Below are 23,132 nucleotides of genomic sequence, written 5' to 3' on the forward strand. Positions count from 1 at the left end.
TAGAACAGTAAGAAGAAAGGTAAGGCCAGGATTCAATCTGATCGTGCTTTGTCAGCAATGCAGGTTTTAAAGGCAATGTGCCTGCGTTTGTGGAGACCACATTCACAGTAAACACTACATATGTCATCTATTGGCGCATTGTCCAAATCTACAATCAGATTAAATCCTGGCCTAAGTGTGTGTTATTGTGTAATTATATTTTTTGTTAGTTTGATATTCTATTCTGCTTCTATTAAGTAAAATATCTCAAAAATAGTTTGGTGAGTTTTCAGAGCAGTGAAATATTTGATTCAGTACAATTAGAGCTAAGTAAGAGCTTGTTTATACTGTAATGTCCTCTTTAGTAGACATCAGGATGTGTCAACTATGTTTTCTATACTGTACCCTTTTACTGTCATGTAAAATGGTTCATATGTTCTATTAACCTATTCCTTATGTTCACTACAGAGCACATACAATAAAACATAAAAGGTAAGGTAAGCTAGTTGAGAACAAGTTCTCATTTACAACTGCGACCTGGCCAAGATAAAGCAAAGCAGTGCGACAGAAATAACAACACAGAGTTACACATGGAATAAACAAGCGTACAGTCAATAACACAATAGAAAAAAAAGAAAGTCTATATACAGTGTGTGCAAATGGCATGAGGAGGTATGGCAATAAATAGGCCATAGTAGCAAAGTAATTACAATTTAGCAGATTAACACTGGAGTGATAGATGAGCAGATGATGATGAGCAGATGATGGTGTGTAAGTAGTGACACTGGTGTGCAAAAGAGCAGCAAAGTAAATAAAAACAATATGGGGATGAGGTAGGTAGATTGGGTGGGCTATTTACAGATGGACTATGTACAGCTGCAGCGATCGGTTAGCTGCTCAGATAGCTGATGTTTAAAGTTAGTGAGGGAAATGTAAGTCTCCAGCTTCAGCGATTGTTGCAATTCGTTCCAATCACTGGCAGCAGAGAACTGGAAGGAAAGGCGGCCAAAGGAGGTGTTGGCTTTGGGGATGACCAGTGAGATATACCTGCTGGAGCGCGTGCTACGGGTGGGTGTTGCTATGGTGACCAGTGAGCTGAGATAAGGCTGGGCTTTACCTAGCAAAGACTTATAGATGACCTGGAGCCAGTGGGTTTGGCGACGAATATGTAGCGAGGGCCAGTCAACGAGAGCATACAGGTCGTAGTGGTGGGCAGTTTGCTGAGTAGAGTGTTGGAGGCTATTTTGTAAATGACATCGAAGTCAAGGATCGGTAGAAAAGTCCGTTTTACGAGGGTATGTTTGGCAGCATGAGTGAAGGAGGCTTTGTACAAATTACCTTGACTAACCTGTACCCCCGTACATTGACTCCGTAAAAGTGCCCCCTGTATGTAGCCTGGTTATTGTTATTTTATCGTGTTACTTTTTATTTTTTACTTTAGTTTATTTAGTAAATATTTTCTTAACTCTATTTCTTGAACTGCATTGTTTGTGTCGTGTCTTTGGCATCATTAAAGGTGAAGACTTATTTTATCAAATCAATTCTCTGTAATTATTATTATGTGATTAAACTAACCATGTAAATTAAATTAACTAGGAAGTCGGGGCACCACGGAAAATCTTCAGATTACAAAGTTATAATTTTCAGAATATAACTCTTCATATATTTTAATATCTGATCAATTAGTCTTCTATTGATGAATTATTCTTTACCTCACATCAGTCTCATTCCAAACGTCATTGTTGGTTATCTGCACGAACCCAGCCTAAACCATGAATCGTCCATACGCCAATTGGCTTAATCATTTATTTACAAACTAACTAAATAATCACAGAAATGCATTAACAAACAAACAGTAGCTATTGGTTACTAACAATGATAGGGAAGATTCCCTAGTGGGCTAAGCAAAAACAGTTTGGTTATAACATGATAGATTCAGAGAAGAAAATGGGCTTTGGAAGGAAGGCTAAGGAATATTGGTCTTTATCGGACCTGGGAAGCTATTCTCACATAAAAACATATGCCACTAAGGATCGCTCATTCGGAAAAGCAATGCATTGTATTTACGTGAAGCTGGTTGTGTGAGGCTCTGGTTTGTCCTGTCCTTTGTGGAATCTTCCGGGTCGTCGTGTGGTCATGTGGTCTGAGAGGTTCATCTCACTCTGGAGATTCATCCACGTCGATCAGTGTTCTCGTACTAGATATGCTACCTTTCCAGTTGCAGTCTGTTAGGCTGTCATCTAGGACTCGCTTCTCCTTGAGTGATCAATAGTTCAGAGTTCATACCATTTCACGTGTAGCGCAAGCTCTCACATTTCCTGGCCTGTAGGGTTGAAATTAGAATTAGCCCTTTTTAAACGTGAGGACAAGTCCTCCCGTTATTTGGAACTTAGTTGACTTTGGGATACGGGGGCTTTTATAGAAATGTAGAAAAGGAGTTGGTTCATAACTTCCAACCAATGCCTATTCACTTGGGCGTGGCTCCTGAAAGTTAAACTTTACAATGAAGGCCAATTCTCTCATTTTAAAAGATTAACATCGCATTACATCATTTCGCAAATAGTTTCATCTTTACTCATTAATTTTATACAATAATTAGATGCAAGCCTCATAACGGAGGAACCTGTATAAACAGAGTTAGGGTAATGTGGCTGTATTGTATTTCATGAGGTCACAAACATGAAACAAAATGGACCAGCTCCTAGCTGGCTTCTCCACCGACCGTTTACACATTCGCCAAAATATGGATATTGTTCGGTTCTCAAATTCTGTGATTTCCCTACATGGCCATTTTTTCCCTCATCAACCTACACACAATACCCCATAATGACTAAGCAAAAACATATTTTATTTTTTGCAAATGTATTAATAAAATAAAAAACTGAAATATCACATATACATAAGTATTCAGACCCTTTACTCAGTACTTTGTTGAAGCACCTTTGGCAGTGATTACAGCCTCAAGTATTCATGGGTATGACAGTACCAGCTTGGCACACCTGTATTTGGGGAGTTTCTCCCATTCTTCTCTGCACATCCTATCAAGCTCTGTCAGGTTGGATGGGGAGTGTTGCTGCACAGCTATTTTCAGGTCTCTCCTGAGATGTTCGATCGGGTTCAAGTCCGGGCACTGGCTGAGCCACTCAAGAACATTCATAGACTTGTCCCTAAGCCACTCCTGCGTTGTCTTGGCTGTATGCTTAGGGTCATTGTCCTGTTGGAAGGTGAACCTTCACCCCAGTCTGAGGTCCTGAGCATTCTGGAGCAGGTTTTCATCAAGGATCTCTCTGTACTTTGCTCCGTTCCCAGTCCCTGCCGTTGAAAAACATCCCCACAGCATGATGCTGCCACCACCATGCTTCACCGTAGGGATGGTGCCAGGTTTCCTCCAGACGTGACGATTGGTTTTCAGGCCAAAGAGTTCAATCTTGGGAATCTTGTTTCTCATGGTCTGAGAGTACCTTAGGTGCCTTTTGGCAAACTCCAAGCGGGTTGTCACTTGCCTTCTTAAAAATGTTTTATTTAACCTTTATTTAACTAGGCAAGTCAGTTAAGAACAAATTCTTATTTACAGTGACGGCCTACCAAAAGTCAAAAGGCCTCCTGCGGGGACAGGGGCTGGGATTTAAAATATATATATATATATATATATATATATATATATATATATATAGGACAAAACACACATCACGACAAGAGAGACAACACAACACTACATAAAGAGAGACCTAAGACAACAACATAACAAGGTAGCAACACATGACAACACAGCATGGCAGCAACACAACATGACAACAATATGGTAGCACACAACATGGTAGCGGCACAAAACATGGTACAAACATTATTGGACACAGACAACAGCACAAAGGGCAAGAAAGTAGACACAACAATACATCACGCAAAGCAGCCCCAACTGTCAGTAAGAGTGTCCATGATTGAGTCTTTGAATGAAGAGATTGAGATAAAATTGTCCAGTTTGAGTGTTTGTTGCAGCTTGTTACAGTCGTTAGCTGCAGCGAACTGAAAAGACGAGCAATCCTGGGAAGGGTGTGCTTTGGGGACCTTTAACAGAATATGACTGTCAGAACGGGTGTTGTATGTGGAGGATGAGGGCTGCAGTAGATATCTCAGATAGGGGGGAGTCAGGCCTAAGAGGGTTTTATAAATAAGCATCAACCAGTGGATCTTGCGATGGGTATACAGAGATGACCAGTTTACAGAAGAGTATAGAGTACAGTGGTGTGTCCTATAAGGAGCATTGGTGGCAAATCTGATGGCCGAATGGTAAAGAACATCTAGCCGCTCGAGAGCACCCTTACCTGGCGAATCTATAAATAATGTCTCCGTAATCTAGCATGGGTAGGATGGTCATCTAAAACATGGTTAATTTGGCAGCTGGGGTAAAAGAGGAGTGATTACGATAGAGAAAACCAAGTCTAGATTTAACTTTAGCCTGCAGCTTTGATATGTGCTGAGAGAAAGACAGTGTACTGTCTAGCCATACTCCCAAGTACTTGTATGAGGTGACTGCCTCAAGCTCTAAACCCTCAGAGGTAGTAATCACACCAGTGGGGAGAGGGGCATTCTTCTTACCAAACCACATTACCTTTGTTTTGGAGGTGTTCAGTACAAGGTTAAGGGTAGAGAAAGCTTGTTGGACACTAAGAAATCTTTGTTGTAAAGCATTTAACACAAAATCCAGTGAGGTGCCAGCTGAGTATAAGACTATATCATCTGCATATAAATGGATGAGATAGCTTCCTAATGCCTGAGCTATGCTGTTGATGTAAATTGAGAAGAGTGTGGGGCCTAGGATTCAGCCTTGCGGTTCTCCCTTGGTGACAAGCAGTGGCAGAGACAGCAGCTTTTCTGACTTTATACATTGCAGGTAGTTAGCAAACCAGGCCAAAGTCCCCTCAGAGACACCAATACTCCTTTAACTGAGGAGGGATTTCCATCTGGCCACTCTGCAATAAAAGCCTGACTGGTGGAGAGCTGCAGAGATGGATGTCCTTCTGGAAGGGTTGTCACTTGAAAATGTGTCGCTAGAGGGTTCTGAATATCCGCTAAATATAGCGACAAAGTCGGTAAGTTGGCAACGCTCATTCGCAGAGAAAATGGTGTGCTGTTTTTGGATATTGGTTAGCAATTGTCAAGTAGGCAAATAAATTCGAAAATATGTGTGGAGTTTTTAGTTCAGATTATTTGTTTGCAATATGTGATGAATAAAGAGAACTTCATGTAATATTTGTGTTGTGGAGAAATGACCAGGCGGGAGACGGGAGTACAGTTAGTTATCGTTTAGTCAAAACCTCTCGTGCTCTACAGCCCCCGGCCCGATAGTGCGCATGTGCATTTCCTATTAGGTGTAGTAACGTAACACTGCCGTAATACATCACTGCTTAGTAACAGCATAGTAACTAATATAAACAGATGTAGATCCAAGATAGTACATTTCATAAGCGCTAAATTCACTTGTGGGGTTTGAATAGTGTGAGAAGACAACAACATAATTGGTGAGAATCACAAAATAGTGTACAAAATTATTTCTAGCTCTTAAAGGGGTATACAGATTTCAATTACAGCATTATTTAATCTGCAGTTATTCTTCTGCTATTTATTCTGTTACTAATAATATTTACATGTTAATTGTATATTCTGATTACAATTGTTATTTCTGTATTTAGTTAAAAAATGAATCTATCAGCTTCCAAAATGTAAGTAGGTGTATATATAGCAGTCCGATAACACGTTCTGATGGAATTGCTTGTCTTGCACCCATAGTGCATTGAGTGAATGTTGGAAAAAGATCTTGGTTCCTTTCTAAACATAGCAATGTGAATGCAAAGAAGACTCAGACCAAAAAATAGGTGAAGTGAACGAGCAAAACAGTGATAGTCAAAGCGACCTTTGGCCTATCCCATGAGTGTTTGCCAGTTATATGACATGTCAGATCTGATGTAAGAGAATGCTGAACAACAGAGTTACTGTAGACTCGCCCATCCAAACATTTCCATAAATTTGCCTGTCATTGCTTGTTCTGATCATCTCATTTCGGAATCACTGTTACGGAACTACCAGACCTAGAACTTTTCCATCCCAGGCCAAATATGAGTGAAATCAAACCTACCGATACAGCAGACACTAACGCTGGAGAGGAAAAGGACTGGGCAGCATCAAAAGCCTGTTCTGACAGTTTAAAAACAAAGAAACCTAAACCCGTAAGTGATACATTTTTACATTTGCAGCTGTTGTTTGCCTTTTGCCTATAAAATCATTATCTTTAGATGTACAATATTGGTAATTTCTTTCATCAAAACTTTTGCTTTATAATCTTGCTTTCCAAATAGCCCAAACCCCAAAATGCCGTGACAATCGCCGTCTCCTCTCGCACCCTGTTCAACATGGTTAAGGAAAGGAAGATCTATGAGGAAGAGGGAGTCGAGAAGTATATGGCCTACATGAATCAACAGGAGCATGAGAATGAGCCACTCATGCCAGGTGTTGCGTTTCCCCTTGTGAAGGTATATTAGAGGGATTGAATTAACTAAAGATATGGACTACCTCCGTGACTGTACATGGGAGTATCATGGGTGGGGTTGTGTCATGTACATGGGAGTACATGGGTGGGCTTGTGCTACGACTTCATATAGATTCTGTATTGTAGGTGAAGGGAAACGTCATTCACTCTGTGTTGCCAATGTCTTTAGGCCTAGATACAATTTGTGTAATGCATCTAGAATAGTGTTTTGCTCAGAATTACAATCGCCAATATTGTTTCCCACTGTTAGGCGCCATCTACACATCAATGCATGAATGACACTTTGGCAGAATATTCTTGTTTTTCCCTATTTAAGCTGCTCTACACTCTTAGAAGTAAAGGTACCTGGAATAACCTTTAGGGTTGCCACACCTCCAGAACCTTTCCAGTTGAAAAAGGTTTCCTTGAGGAACCCCTCTGAAAGGTTTATTCGAGGAACCCTTGTGTAAAAGTTTGAAAAGGAATATTTTTGTGATGGGAGGTGTTCAATTTTGAGCCTTTTTGATAATATATTGTAGAGGTGGCTGTCTATCAGATTGGAGGCGTGGCTTACTGGAGCCGTGGCTTTCAGTCTAATACACACCAGCCAGGTTGTAGTCGGTCTAGTCTAGTACAAACCAGACAGGTTGTAGTTGGTCTAGTCTAGTACACACCAGCCCGGTTGTAGTTGGTCTAGTACAAACCAGCCAGGTTGTAGTTGGTCTAGTACAAACCAGCCATGTTGTAGTTGGTCTAGTCTAGTACACACCAGACAGGTTGTAGTTGGTCTAGTCTAGTACAAACCAGCCAGGTTGTAGTTGGTCTAGTCTAGTACAAACCAGCCAGGTTGTAGTTGGTCTAGTCTAGTGCAAACCAGCCAGGTTGTAGTTGGTCTAGTCTAGTGCAAACCAGCCAGGTTGTAGTTGGTCTAGTCTAGTACAAACCAGCCAGGTTGTAGTCGGTCTAGTACACACCAGCCAGGTTATAGTCGGTCTAGTCTAGTACAAACCAGCCAGGTTGTAGTTGGTCTAGTCTAGTACAAACCAGCCAGGTTGTAGTCGGTCTAGTCTAGTACAAACCAGCCAGGTTGTAGTTGGTCTAGTCTAGGTCAAACCAGCCAGGTTGTAGTTGATCTAGTCTAGGTCAAACCAGCCAGGTTGTAGTTGTCTAGTCTAGTACAAACCAGCCAGGTTGTAGTTGGTCTAGTCTAGTACACACCAGCCAGGTTGTAGTTGGTCTAGTCTAGTACACACCAGCCAGGTTGTGTCATCGTTTCATAATCCCTAAAAACACACTCACACACACACTGCAGGCTCTGATGACGGTGAACTCCAGACTGAGGCAGCTCTACCCCGACAGTGAGGAGCTGTTTGATATCGTCCTGATGACTAATAACCACGCCCAGGTCGGGGTGCGCCTCATCAACAGCATCAACCAATACGGTGCGTAAAACACGCCTACAACACGCCTACATGCTCTGTCACGCATACTGCAATGTTACAGCCATGCCTACAATGTTATAAGACACACCTGTTTTGTAATGTAAAGTATGGGACCTGTTAAAAACCCTATCTCAAACCCTCTCTGACCCTGGGACACAGAGACACAAACTTTATAGAGAAACTCCAGCCCTGCAGCGGTTACCATCCCCTGGCTTCACACCTCTGGCCCTGGCTACTCTGTTGCTAGGGGGTTGCAAAAGGCCCTTCCAGAACACTCTTCTCCGGTTAGATTAATGTGACCTGGTCAGTCAATCACAGGCTGTACTTGGTGGGGATTTCAAACCCGCAACAGTCTGTGCTTTGAACTTAGGGTTGCAGAGACAACATGTCATAAGAACCCTGCACCACCTCAACTAATTTCTGGACGATCTACATGGACAATCCTGCCTCTGGACATTCCCTGACCAAGCATCTTTGACACTAAACACTATCAATACTACTAGTTCCCTCCTTTGTAAAGTCATGTGTGTCTGTTTGGTGAATAGGCAATAAAGTGTGGATTGTATGTATCCCTATCTCCTGCTTGTTATCAGTCGTCTTACCGGGACTCTGGAACAGTTGTACCTATATATTTAAACCAGTACCAGTTGGTGGTGCTCTTTTTCAGGGTCCATTGAATGATTGGACATCCAATTTAAAAGGTACAATATGCAGAAATCATTCCGTCATTTCCTTGTTGCTAAAATTCAAAAAAATTCTAAACAAACAGTACAATGAGTATCTAAACTGCTGTGAAATATATTTCCCATAGACAAAAATATTGTATTTTCACCTGGTATACAAACCAAAAGTAAAAGATGAAAAAAATTTACTTAACGGGAAGCATACAAATAGAAGATATCTACCACTTGTTAGACTTGCTTTCAATGAGAATGAAAGATCTATAACTCATATTTCTATGTGCATTTGGTTGGGTCACCAAAAAGTTACATTTTGCAGCTTTAATGCTGCTCTTTTGACCAAATATGTTTTTATTGTTTATGCCTGTTCATGATATGTAGTGGCTATCCTTGGCTACCACCATGACGACTTTACATCACATTTCTATACGGTGATAATGTTTTTGTTGTTTCGTATATCTGACAGATTTAACCATTGAGAGATTCTGTATGACGGGAGGGCAAAGCCCCATTGGCTATCTGAAAGCCTACATGACCAACTTGTACCTCTCCAAGGATGGAGAGAAAGTCACTGAGGCCATTGAGGAGGGTAGGTGGTGATGAGTGTTTTTTGTCCTCTAGGGATTTAACTGGTTTAGCTTAGCATGGGTGCTAAGTCAACAACTGTAGATGTACATTGTGGTAACACTTTATAGTATAGCCTACAGATATAATGCATGGAGGATGCTGTTGTGACTCATTGTAATGGCTGTAATGGAATCAATGGAACGGAGTCAAACATGTGGTTTCCATACGTGTGATGTGTTTGCTACCCTTCCATTTATTCCATTCCAGCCATTACAATGAGCCTGTCCTCCTATAGCTCCTTCCACCAGCCTCCACTGGGATTTCCTAAACCCAGAAGTACAACATCGCGACACTTCCAGGAAAGCTTGTGAAACAGATCAAACAGTCCAGGCCGGGGCTTGAGAAGTCAATGAGAGAAGTGAAGAATTATTCCCTAGTTGTTCATTAAGGCACATCCTAGATTGGAGCCAATGTCTTAAGTGGTTGAACATTTTATTACCCCAACTTTATGAAAATTACACATTTACATTTTTGTCAAAACCTACTTTAAATTGAAGGAGTGGCTTTGATTTAACGGCCTGCAGATGTGCAGTTCGGCGTGAGACAACTTAGACCTGATGACATGTATTTACACATGAGCTTAGTTAGCCAACGTCGCCATGACATCACCTACAAGTGTGATCGGGGATTTTAATTGGAGAAGCAGTTTTTTCTTAGTGTGTGTGTGTGTGTGTGTGTGTGTGTAGTTTTAATGACTATGTAAACTTCCGAAGTCGGAAGTTTACATTGTCATTGTCATTGTCATTAAAACTACACACACACACTATATATACACAGTTGAAGTCGGAAGTTTACATACACTTAGGTTGGAGTCATTAAAACTTGTTTTTCAACCTCTCCACAAATTTGTTGTTTATCAAACTATAGTTTTGGGAAGTGGGTTAGGACATCTACTTTGTGCATGACACAAGTCATTTTTATAACAATTGTTTACAGACAGTGAATTTTAAGTTAAATAATCTAGCACAGTTCCAGTGGGTCAGAAGTTAACATACACTAAGTTGACTGCCTTTAAGCAGCTTGGAAAATTCCAGAAAATTATGTCATGGCTTTAGAAGTTTCTGATAGGCCAATTGCCATCATTTGAGTCAATTGGAGGTGTACCTGTGGATGTTTTTCAAGGCCTACCTTCAAACTCAGTGCCTCTGCTTGACATCATGGGAAAATCAAAAGAAATCAGCCAAGACCTCAGAAAAAAACATTGTAGACCTCCACAAGTCTGCTTCATTCTTGGGAGCAATTTCCAAACGCTTGAAGGTACCACGTTCATCTGTTCAAACAATAGTATGCAAGTATAAACACCATGGGTCCACGCAGCCGTCATACCACTCAGGAAAGAGACACGTTCTGTCTCCTAGAGATGAACGTACTTTGGTGCGAAAAGTGCAAATCAATCCCAGAACAACAAAGGACCTTGTGAAGATGCTGGAGGAAACAGGTACAAAAGTATCTATATCCACAGTAAAACGAGTCCTATATCGACATAACCTGAAAGGACACTTAGCAAGGGAGAAGCCACTGCTCCAAAACCGCCATAAAAAGCCAGACTACGGTTTGCAACTGCACATGGGGACAAAGATCGTACTTTTTGGAGAAATGTCTTCTGGTCTGATGAAACAAAAATAGAACTGTTTGGCCATAATGACCATCATTATGTTTGGAGGAAAAAGGGCGAGGCTTGCAAGCTGAAGAACACCATCCCAACCGTGAAGCATGGGGGTGGCAGCATCATGTTGTGGGGGTGCTTTGCTGCAGGAGGGACTGGTGCGCTTTACAAAATAGATGGCATCATGAGGTAGGAAAATGATGTGGATATATTGAAGCAACATCTCAAGACATCAGTCAGGAAGTTAAAGCTTGGTCGCAAATGGGTCTTCCAAATGAACAATGATCCCAAGCATACTTCCAAAGTTGTGGCAAAATGGCTTAAGGACAACAAAGTCAAGGTATTGGAGTGAACATCACAAAGCCCTGACCTCAATCCCATAGAAAATTTGTGGGCAGAAATGAAAAAGCTTGTGTGAGCAAGGAGGCCTACAAACCTGACTCAGTTACACCAGCTCTGTCAGGAGGAATGGGCCAAAATTCACCCAACTTATTGTTGAATCTTGTGGAAGGCTACCCGAAACGTTTGACCCAAGTTAAGCAATTTAAAGGTAATGCTACTAAATACAAATTGAGTGTATGTAAACTTCTGACCCACTTGGAAAGTGATAGAAGTAAAATCTGAAATAAATAATTCTCTCTACTATTATACTGACATTTCACATTCTTAAAATAAAGTGGTGCTCTAACTGACCTAAGACAGGAAATTTTTACTTTGATTAAATGTCAGGAATTGGCAAAGTTGTATCTAAGCTTCCAACTTCAAATGTATATATGTATGTGTGTTTGTGTGTTACAGTTGAACTTATGTTTATTTACCCCTCCAGCTGCGTACCCCCTCCACCACAAGGGTCAGCGCACTCTCAAATGCTTTTTGCCATCATTGTAAGCCTGCCACACACATTATACAATATATTTATTAAACATAAGAATGAGTTCGTAACGGTCGTCGTATGAAAGGGACCAAGGCGCAGCGGGTTGAGTGCTCATTTGAACTTTTAATTTAGAACACTGAAAACACAAAACAAGAAAACGCACGAACGCACAGTAATGCAGGCTACACACAGCAATGCAAACAACTTCCCACAAAACCCATTACAAAACCACCCCTCTATATAGGACCTTCAGTCAGAGGCAATGAGGAACAGCTGTCTCCAATTGAAGGTCCATCCAATAACCCTAAACATAGAACTAAAAAGACTACACCAGAACATAGAAATATACTAACATAGAACATAACCAAAAACCCCGGAATACTCTAAACAATCACCCCTCTACATAAACACATATATCAACACACCCCGAACCACATAAAACAAACACCCCTCTGCCACGTCCTGACCAAACTACAATAACAAATAACCCCTTTACTGGTCAGGACGTGACAGAGTTTTTGTCACAACCCGGCTCCCCATAAACACAACCCGACTTACTTGTTCATCGAGCCGGGTTGTGACAAAAACTCATTCTTATGTTTAATAAATGTATCGTATAGTGTGTGTGTGTGTGGCAGGCTTACAATGATGGCAAAAAACATTTGAGAGTGCGCTGACCCTTGTGCTGGAGGTGGTACGCAGCTGGAGGGGTAAATAAAAATAAGTGACAAAGAGCTCTTATAGAGCTCTTATAGGACCAGGGCGCAAATAAGAATATAATAATAATCAATCATTTTGCTCTTTATTTAGCCATCTAACATATAAAACCTTACTTGTTCATCGAACATTGAGAATAATTCACCACAGGTTAATGAGAAGGGTGTGCTTGAAAGGATGCACATAACTCTGCAATGTTGGGTTGTATTGGAGAGAGTCTCTGTCTTTCCCCACTCACAGTCTGTGCCTGTATTTAGTTTTCATGCTAGTGATGGCTGAGAATCCACTCTCACATAGGTATGTGGTTGCAAAGGATCGTGTCTTAACTGCGCTATTTGCCAAGGCAGGATACTCTGAGAGCAGCTCAGTCCAGAAATATGGCAGTGGCTTTTGATTTAAATTCAATTTTTACAGAACCGCTTGTTGCAATTTTGATGAGGCACTCTTGTTCAGATATCGGTAAGTGGACTGGAGGCAGGGCATGAAAGGGATAACCAATCCAGTTGTTTGTCATCCGTTTCAGGAAAGTAATTGCGCACCCAACTCACTCAGGTGGTTTGCTATATCACATTTGACATTGTCTGTAAGCTTGAGTTCATTTGCACACAAAACAATCATACAATGATGGAAAGACCTGTGTGTTGTCCTTGTTAATGCAGACAGAGCAGAGCTCCAACTTCTTAATCATAGCCTCAATTTTGGCCCGCACATTGAATATAGTTGCGGAGAGTCCCTGTAATCCTAGATTCAGATCATTCAGGTGAGAAAAAACATCACCCAGATAGGCCAGTCATGTGAGAAACTCCTCATCATGCAAGCGGTCAGACAAATGAAAATTATGGTCAGTAATGAAAACTTTAAGCTCGTCTCTCAATTTAAAAAAATATGTCAATACTTGATAAAAGCGCACTTCAGTATGTTGCAAAAGCGTTACATGGTCGCTGCCCATATCATTGCATAATGCAGAAAAAACACAAGAGTTCAGGGGCCTTACTTTAACAAAGTTAACCATTTTCACTGTAGTGTCCAAAACATCTTTCAAGCTGTCAGGAATTCCTTTGGCAGCAAGAGCCTCTTGGTGGATGCTGCAGTGTACCCAAGTGGCGTCGGGAGCAATCCACTATGTCTCCCTGTCATGGCATTTGCGCCATCAGTACAGATACCAACACATCTTGACCACCAAAGTCCATTTGATTTCACAAAGCTGTCCATTACTTTAAAAATATCCTCTCCTGTTGTCCTGGTTTCCAATGGTTTGCAGAATCAAATCATATCAAAGTTTATTTGTCACGTGCGCCGAATACAACAGGTGTAGACCTTACAGTGAAATGCTTACTTACAGGCTCTAACCAATAGTGCAAAAAAGGTATTAGGTGAACAATAGGCAAGTAAAGAAATAAAACAACAGTGAAAAGACAGGCTACATACAGTAGCGAGACTATAAAAATTGCGAGGCTACATACAGACACCGGTTAGTCAGGCTGATTGAGGTAGTATGTACATGTAGATATGGTTAAAGTGACTATGCATATATGATGAATAGAGAGTAGCAGTAGCGTAAAAGAATGCAGATAGCCCGGTTAGCCAATGTGCGGGAGCACTGGTTGGTCGGCCCAATTGAGGTAGTATGTACATGAATGTATAGTTAAAGTGACTATGCATATATGATAAACAGAGAGTAGCAGCAGCGTAAAAAGAGGGGTTGGGGGGGCACACAATGCAAATAGTCCGGGTAGCCATTTGATTACCTGTTCAGGAGTCTTGTGGCTTGCGGGGTAAAAAACTGTTGAGAAGCATTTTTGTCCTAGACTCGGCACTCTGGTACCGCTTGCCATGCGGTAGTAGAGAGAACAGTCTATGACTGGGGTGGCTAGGGTCTTTGACAATTTTTAGGGCCTTCCTCTGACTGCCTGGTGTAGAGGTCCTGGTTGGCAGGCAGCTTAGCCCCAGTGATGTACTGGGCCATACGCACTACCCTCTGTAGTGCCTTGCGGTCGGAGGCCGAGCAATTGCCGTACCAGGCAGTGATGCAACCAGTCAGGATGCTCTCGATGTTGCAGCTGTAGAACCTTCTGAGGATCTCAGGACCCATGCAAAATCTTTATTGTCCTGAGAGGGGAATAGGCTTTGTTGTGCCCTCTTCACAAGTGTCTTGGTGTGTTTGGACCATTCTAGTTTGTTGTTGATGTGGACACCAAGGAACTTGAAGCTCTCAACCTGCTCCACTACAGGCCCGTCGATGAGAATGGGAGCGTGCTCGGTCCTCCTTTTCCTGTAGTCCACAATCATCTCCTTAGTCTTGGTTACGTTGAGGGATAGGTTGTTATTCTGGCACCAGCCGGCCAGGTCTCTGACCTCCTCCCTATAGGCTGTCTCGTCGTTGTCGGTGATCAGGCCTACCACTGTTGTGTCGTCTGCAAACTTAATGATGGTGTTGGAGTCGTGCCTGGCCATGCAGTCGTGGGTGAACAGGGAGTACAGGAGGGGACTGAGCACGCACCCCTGGGGAGCTCCAGTGTTGAGGGTCAGCGTGGCAGATGTGTTGCTACCTACCCTTACCACCTGGGGGCGGCCCGTCAGGAAGTCCAGGATCCAGTTGCAGAGGGAGGTGTTTAGACCCAGGATCCTTAGCTTAGTGATGAGCTTTGAGGGTACTATGGTGTTGAACGCTGAGCTGTGGTCAATGAATGGAATTCTCACAAGTGTTCCTTTTGTCCAGGTGGGAAAGGGCAGTGTGGAGTGCAATAGAGATTGCATCATCTGTGGATCTGTTTGGGCGGTATGCAAATTGGAGTGGGTCTAGGGTTTCTGGGATAATGGTGTTGATGTGAGCCATTACCAGCCTTTCAAAGCACTTCATGGCTACGGACATGAGTGCTACGGGTCTGTAGTCATTTAGGCAGGTTGCCTTTGAAGAGGGTGTCTTCTTTAATTGACCCCCCATAAACGTAACATATACCAGGAGCTGTGCCAGACTTGCCACGTCTGTTGACTCATCCAGCTGTAACGCGTAGAATTCACTGGCTTGTATGTTGTATGTTAATTGTTTCAAAACATCTCCTGCCATGTCACTGACGTGTTGTGAAACAGTGTTGTTTGATGAAGTCTTTGTCTGTATAGTTTTTTTTGGTCATTTCCCCCAGCATTGTCCCAGCCATATCCTCAGCAGCAGGATGAATTAAGTCCTCCACAATAGTATGGGGCTCACCTGTCCTAGCCACTCGGTAGCTCACCATATAAGACGGTTCTAGACCCTTCTTATTAATGGTATCTGTTACTTTTATATGTCTTACTGCTCGAAAGTCATCTTAATTCTTGCTCAAAAAACTCCCGCTGCTTATTTTTAAAATTGGCATGTTTGTTTCTAAATGTCTGTGCAAGAGTGAAGGTTTCATCGAGTTGTGACATAGTACTTTTGCACATATAACACACTGTGGCTGAGGAAAGGCACTACTCCCAATATAAGTGAACCCCAAATCAATGTAGTTCTCATCATATTAGCGTCTCCTCAATGGTCCAACGTCCTGTTGTTCAGTGCTTTCCCGGGTAAAGGGGCAGTAGCTCTTCGGCTGTATCGGATTCACAACTGTCAGTGTCCATGCTAGCTGGGCAAACAACAAATGTAGAAATACTGATGCTAGCATTGGATGTGCTCATGGAAGCAGAACAACTTGTGTCGTCGACAGGAGCAGATGTAGTACTGCTGGTAGTAGCAGTACTACCAGTAGAGCTGGTATGTGTCTCCATGGACGTGGGCCTTACTTTTTTAAACCATTTATACATTTTCAAGTCAACGGAATGAGCAGCAGCTGCGTTTGGCTACATATGGACCGTTAGTGGAATGCCCGTGAGAGAGTAACGGTTAATGTGATTGGATGTTAATTATTTGACTAGGTTACCTGTATTTGACATTGTGTTGTTACTTCGCTGATCACTAAATGGTTTAATGTTATTTTTGCCAGTGAAACGAGGCTACTAATAGTTTTTTTTATTTTAATTTAAAAAAATGTGAATCACATTTTTATTTGGCGTACCCCCGACGGCATTGCGTGTACCCCAGTTTGGGAATACCTGTACTAGACACTATTTATGGGGGTTATTAGTAAGAATTAAATCAAACAATAAGAATCTAACAAGGTTTTTCACATTTTGAGATCAGTTGAGTCATTAAAATCAATAATATACTCTTAAATTGATCTGAGGCCTGAAATAGCCAATCCAGATTCAAATCCCTAAAATGACCAATTCCTAGGACAAGGACCGGGGGGGTTGGCTGCTTCGAGCAACAAATAAATTCCAGCAACAAAAAAATTTGTATTCTGGTTTATGGACACATTTCTTTGGAACAGAAATATTTAAAGATTATTAACTATTATTAATATTTAAAGATGATGAGATTATTTGTTATGAGAATGTATAAAACCCTAATAATATTTTATAAACAGGCATTGCTGCAGCAACCATGTTTACATCTGGAGATGTGGAAAACCAGCTGTCCGACACACAGCTGAAAGTAGCCTTTGACGGAGACGCTGTCCTCTTCTCTGATGAGTCGGAGATCATCGCGAAACAACGTGGCCTGGATAAGTTCTTTGAGCACGAGCAGGAGTTTGAGAACATACCTCTTAAAAAGGTGATCACGAGAGGATCTGAAGTACTACATGCCTACATTTTATGTAAATGTTTGACATTGCTTTTTTTCTTAAGTTTTCCTGATTTGGAGTCTCCTACACTGTTAGAAAAAATGGGCATCTACAACGTAAAGGGGTTCTTTGGCTGTCCCCATAGGAAACCCTTTGATGAACACTTTTTGGTTCCAGGTAGAACCCTTTCCACAGAGGGTTTTACATGGAACTCAAAAGGGTTCTACCCGGGACCAAAAAGGGTTCTGTCGGGAACCAAACAGGGTTATCCTGTGGGGACAGCCGAAAAAACCTTTTGTAACCCTTTTTAATAAGAGTGTATACAGGGGTTATAGATTTTCAACTAACTAGCAACCAACTTTTTAACTAACTATCCCACTATCCCTAATCCCTGACGTAACCCTTACCTTAATCGTACCAAGTTGTTGCATATCTACATTGGCAGTTAATATCTTGGTGATAGTTTGAGCATCTAAAGACCATCTATAATAGGGGACTATCCCAATAAAGAAGATCCCATTGATGTATTATTTACTTTGATTTTGGACAAAAGTAAAAACAATACTATGCTAACCCTATGTCTCACTGTTTCACTCAGGGTCCCTTGAAGTGTTTCCTGGAGGCGCTGGGGAAGCTCCAGAGAAAGTTCTACGCCAAGAATGAGCGTATGAACTGCCCCATTCGTACCTACCTGGTAACAGCCCGCAGTGCAGCCAGCTCAGGGGCCCGTGTCCTCAAGACCCTCAGGAGCTGGGGCCTGGAGATCGACGAAGCCCTGTTCCTAGCCGGGGCCCCCAAAGGGCCCCTCCTGCAGATGATCCGGCCCCACATATTTTTCGACGACCAGATGTCCCACATCGAGGGAGCCAAGGAGCTGGGGACCGTCGCTGCACACGTGCCTTATGGGATCGGACAGAAGTATCACAAGGGGGAACTTATTGAGCAGCCCGTCAACGATGTCAAAGACAAGAAGTAAAGAGCCTCCTAGTGGTGGGGAGATATCATACGTTATGCAAAGGCTTAGTTACACACAACCCTGTCATCAGCTGTAGGACCTTTATTGTTTATCAGGATTTTGTATTATTTCTCTTTTTTACACTTTATTACAAACATCTTTATCAGAAAATATTAACAGGAAAGAAACACATTGCATTTATTTTTTTGCAGGACATATCATCCAAAATGGATGATGTAGTACACAATTGTGCATATTTTTCGAGGACCCATTTTGGCTCGTGAGCATGACTTAAAAAAATATTGGCTGAAATGTACTGAACTTTTGGAGCAACTCTTTAATATTCAATCATTATTTTTACTATCCATGCATTGTTCTAATCTATTCCATTTTCTTATTATATTTAATAATACTAGTTTTTAGACGTAAGAAACCTCACCTTGCTCTTAGTAAAGCTGTATTAGGCTATGTGTTATATCAAAACCTCAAGCAAGCTAGTTCCCCATATCTGTTTCACTAGTAAATTGTTACGTGTCAGGCATTGTGTTCCAAATAGTTTACAGCTGAATATACACAATTGTTTGTTTATTTTTTTCAGTTTTAACTGAACATAAAGGGTTCTAAAGGGTTCTATATATAAATGCAACATATAAAGTGTTTTTCCCATGTTTCATGAGCTGAAATAAAAGATCCCAGAAATGTTCCATATGCACAAAAAGCTTATTTCTCTCATTTTGTGCACCAATGTGTTCACAACCCTGTTAGTGAGCATTTCTCCTTTGCCAAGATAATCCATCCATCTGACAGGTGTGGCATATCAAGAAACTGATTAAACAGCATGATCATTACACAGGTGCACCTTGTGCTGGGGAAAATAAAATGTGCAGTTTTGTCACACACACAATGCCACAGATGTATGAAGTTTTGAAGGAGCATTCAATTGGCATGCTGAATGCAGGAATGTCTACCAGAGCTGTTGCCAGAGAATTGAATGTTCATTTCTATACCATAAGCCGCCTCCAACGTTGTTCTAGAGAATTTGGCAGTACGTACAACCGGCCTCACAACCGCAGACCACGTCAGCCCAGGACCTCGACATCCGGTTTCTTCACCTGTGGGATCATCTGAGACCAGTCACACGGACAGCTGATGAAACTGAGGAGTATTTCTGTCACTAATAAAGCCCTTTTGTGGTGAAAAACTCTGATTGACTGGGCCTTGCTCCCAAGTGGGTTGGCCTACGCCCTTGCCCAGTCATGTAAAATCCATAGATTAGGGCCTAATGAATCTATTTCAATTGACTGATTTCCTGATATGAACTGTAATAGATGTGAATGACTGATTCATGTTTTTATGCATTATCAAATCTCACCGGTAGATGGTGTTGCTGGACACAAAATGGCAGATTCTTTTTTTTCACTGGTTTGTGTTGTTTACATTGGCCTTTGCTCTAGCATTGTTTTTGCTCTCACATGCACATTCACTTGTGTTTTAAAACTAGACTAAACCAATCAAATACCTAACAAACTAATTCTGATTCTAGAGCACAATCCTCCATACGTCATCTTTCCCCTGTTTGAGTTGATCGAGACCCTTGTTTTATATTCTCTTCAATGCACTTGCAAGAACACACCACCCGAGGGCACTCTCATTCACACTATTTACATGAGGCATTTTCTGCCTGTCAGGCAACAGACTGCATCTCTCCATGAGCTGGGCCCAGCCTGCAGTTTCCATGGATACTCTGGGTGCTGCTGACACCAGGAGGACTGAGTAGGCGCCGCTTGTTTAAGACACAATTAATAACAAAGGATTAGAGGCACATAGTACCCTGCTGCTTTCTATGAGAGACATCGCATCGTCGTCACACAGCCACTATAATGTGTGTGTGTGTGTGTGTGTGTGCGTGTGTGTGTGTATATGTGTGAGTGTGCAAATTGTATCTTTTGGTGATAAGTGTGTGTCATGATGGGGGATTCATGGGGGTCCATTGGGGATGTTTTGGTGTCTACAAGAGCAACAACACCTGACTGTATCCTGCTCCCAGGGGGCTAGCATGTGGCACGCCTTTAGACTGTGTTACATAGCAGTGACACAACATCTACACACAGTGATATGGCTGTATAATGCCAACAGGAAACTGTGATATGATAATGACATGTATTGAGGTCAGCTGGGTCCTGTTCCATAGGAGGAGGAGCAGGAGGATTCCAACAGCAGCCACATTATCCAGGTCACCAACTGGAATCTGTGATGGCCTAAAATACTGTAATTCAACCCAATGTCTGTCCACTAACTGCAATGTGTTGCAGGTCTATTTATAGAGGAACTTATTCAGTTGTTTAGTGATGACATTTCTTTAAGACATTGATGGGCCTAAAACAGAGTTGGAGGCAGATGTGCAGTAAGGACTATACTATAGATTGCTAGTGTAACAAAGATGGTTCTGTACACATGTGCACATTTTAAGGCTCTATGTATTTAGTTTCAGGGGATTTTAGAACGTGCACATTTTAAGGCTCTATGTATTTAGTTTCAGGGGATTTTAGAACGTGCACATTTTAAGGCTCTATGTATTTAGTTTCAGGGGATTTTAGAATGTATCTTAAAGTTCCGCTGTGTAAATGCCTGATACTTGTGCTGTCCTGTGTCATAATTGTGGCATTGGGCATTTCATCCTCATAGGATTGTAGGCAATAGTTTAAGTATCCTACATGTTACTTATTCAATCTGAATTCAACATGATATGGAATTGTATGGAACTATTAATTGATTATGTCACAATCAATAGAAGAGTCTCTGGTTGCTATGACATTGATGATCTAGATTTAACGATTGGTGATACAGTTATGATTATGATGCCATAATACGGAGGGATACCTCTGATGTTCCATCCATACAAATATAATCTTATTCTAGTTCTGTGGTTCCATTATCCAGGCACAAGATAGAAAGTTGCCTGAAGGCTTGTGTATCATTAAATTGCCTTTATCTGAGAAAGCAAATCATGGATAACGCTACTCGAGGTAACTATTTATACACTGCACTTCTGATTGGTCTGATGTAAGGTTGCAAATTTCTGGTAACTTTCCCAAAAGTCCTCTATGAACAACCACCAATGGAGTAAGGTTTGACTTCATTTGTACAGTTGAATAGTTGTGGTGTGATGAATATATCATTGGTAAACCAAGGCTTTGTCCTGAAATCTTGCTCATGTTCCTCCATCAGTAAGCCATGAACAGGTAGACATCCCAATGATTGTATAGTATCATTCCATGGTGGACCCATATTAGGGTAAGGTTTTTCTACATAACACATGTAACATCTGCACTGAGGTGCATTTCCAATGAAATGAGAATTGGGTGTGAAAGAATCCTAAAGACGGTCCAAGTCTCTTAATCTCAGTCTGATAAACCCTCCTGATGTCTGCTAGGTGATGAGATTATGCAGCCCATAGACAGGTAAACAACTAGCAGTAGGCAATGAACCTAATACAGGGGCAGCTGAATACCATGCAGGGCCAGTTTATTGAGTTGCAGAGTGGTGTCTCTCAGGTAGTAGTAGTCTCTCAGGTAGTAGTCTCTCAGGTAGTAGTAGTCTCTCAGGTAGTAGTAGTCTCTCAGGTAGTAGTCTCTCAGGTAGTAGTCTCTCAGGTAGTAGTAGTCTCTCAGGTAGTAGTAGTCTCTCAGGTAGTAGTAGTCTCTCAGGTAGTAGTCTCTCAGGTAGTAGTAGTCTCTCAGGTAGTAGTAGTCTCTCAGGTAGTAGTCTCTCAGGTAGTAGTAGTCTCTCAGGTAGTAGTAGTCTCTCAGGTAGTAGTCTCTCAGGTAGTAGTCTCTCAGGTAGTAGTAGTCTCTCAGGTAGTAGTCTCTCAGGTAGTAGTCTCTCAGGTAGTAGTCTCTCAGGCAGTAGTAGTCTCTCAGGTAGTAGTCTCTCAGGTAGTAGTCTCTCAGGTAGTAATCTCTCAGGTAGTAGTAGTCTCTCAGGTAGTAGTCTCTCAGGTAGTAGTAGTCTCTCAGGTAGTAGTAGTCTCTAAGGTAGTAGTAGTCTCTCAGGTAGTAGTAGTCTCTCAGGTAGTAGTCTCTCAGGTAGTAGTAGTCTCTCAGGTAGTAGTCTCTCAGGTAGTAGTAGTCTCTCAGGTAGTAGTAGTCTCTCAGGTAGTAGTCTCTCAGGTAGTAGTAGTCTCTCAGGTAGTAGAAGTCTCTCAGGTAGTAGTAGTCTCTCAGGTAGTAGTCTCTCAGGTAGTAATCTCTCAGGTAGTAGTAGTCTCTCAGGTAGTAGTCTCTCAGGTAGTAGTAGTCTCTCAGGTAGTAGTCTCTCAGGTAGTAGTAGTCTCTCAGGTAGTAGTCTCTCAGGTAGTAGTAGTCTCTCAGGTAGTAGTCTCTCAGGTAGTAGTAGTCTCTCAGGTAGTAGTAGTCTCTCAGGTAGTAGTAGTCTCTCAGGTAGTAGTCTCTCAGGTAGTAGTAGTCTCTCAGGTAGTAGTCTCTCAGGTAGTAGTAGTCTCTCAGGTAGTAGTAGTCTCTCAGGTAGTAGTAGTCTCTCAGGTAGTAGTAGTCTCTCAGGTAGTAGTCTCTCAGGTAGTAGTCTCTCAGGTAGTAGTCTCTCAGGTAGTAGTAGTCTCTCAGGTAGTAGTCTCTCAGGTAGTAGTCTCTCAGGTAGTAGTAGTCTCTCAGGTAGTAGTAGTCTCTCAGGTAGTAGTCTCTCAGGTAGTAGTCTCTCAGGTAGTAGTAGTCTCTCAGGTAGTAGTCTCTCAGGTAGTAGTAGTCTCTCAGGTAGTAGTAGTCTCTCAGGTAGTAGTCTCTCAGGTAGTAGTAGTCTCTCAGGTAATAGTAGTCTTTCAGGTAGTAGTAGTCTTTCAGATAGTAGTAGTCTCTCAGGTAGTAGTCTCTCAGGTAATAGTAGTCTTTCAGGTAGTAGTAGTCTTTCAGATAGTAGTAGTCTCTCAGGTAGTAGGTAGGGCTTTCTCCTATAGAGCTCCATTTTTATGGAATGGTCTGCCTACCCATGTGAGAGACGCAGACTCAGTCTCAACCTTTAAGTCTTTACTGAAGAGTCTGGCCCAGGAGTGTGAAGGTGAACGGAAAGGCTG

General features: G+C 41.9%; 2 protein-coding genes across 3 annotated transcripts in view; one reads left to right on the forward strand and one right to left on the reverse strand.

Moving 5' to 3' along the window:
- LOC115160151 (synaptotagmin-14) overlaps positions 1 to 6,121 on the reverse strand; it is a 41,765-nt gene extending 35,644 nt beyond the window's left edge. For both annotated transcript variants that reach the window (XM_029710681.1, XM_029710673.1), the window contains exon 1: positions 6,066 to 6,121. The gene's annotated coding sequence lies outside the window, so the exon portion shown is untranslated. The remainder of the gene's footprint in view (positions 1 to 6,065) is intronic.
- LOC115160616 (cytosolic 5'-nucleotidase 1A) lies at positions 5,964 to 18,655 on the forward strand. The gene is made up of 6 exons (XM_029710858.1): positions 5,964 to 6,203; positions 6,333 to 6,506; positions 7,815 to 7,944; positions 9,091 to 9,213; positions 16,894 to 17,081; positions 17,690 to 18,655. Exons 1-6 carry the CDS (start codon positions 6,093 to 6,095, stop codon positions 18,065 to 18,067), a joined length of 1,104 nt encoding a protein of 367 aa, XP_029566718.1. The 5' UTR covers positions 5,964 to 6,092; the 3' UTR covers positions 18,068 to 18,655.
- The last annotated feature ends 4,477 nt before the right edge of the window (positions 18,656 to 23,132 follow it).

The sequence above is a fragment of the Salmo trutta genome, chromosome 1, assembly GCF_901001165.1.
Source record: "Salmo trutta chromosome 1, fSalTru1.1, whole genome shotgun sequence".
NCBI classification, from domain to species: domain Eukaryota; kingdom Metazoa; phylum Chordata; class Actinopteri; order Salmoniformes; family Salmonidae; genus Salmo; species Salmo trutta.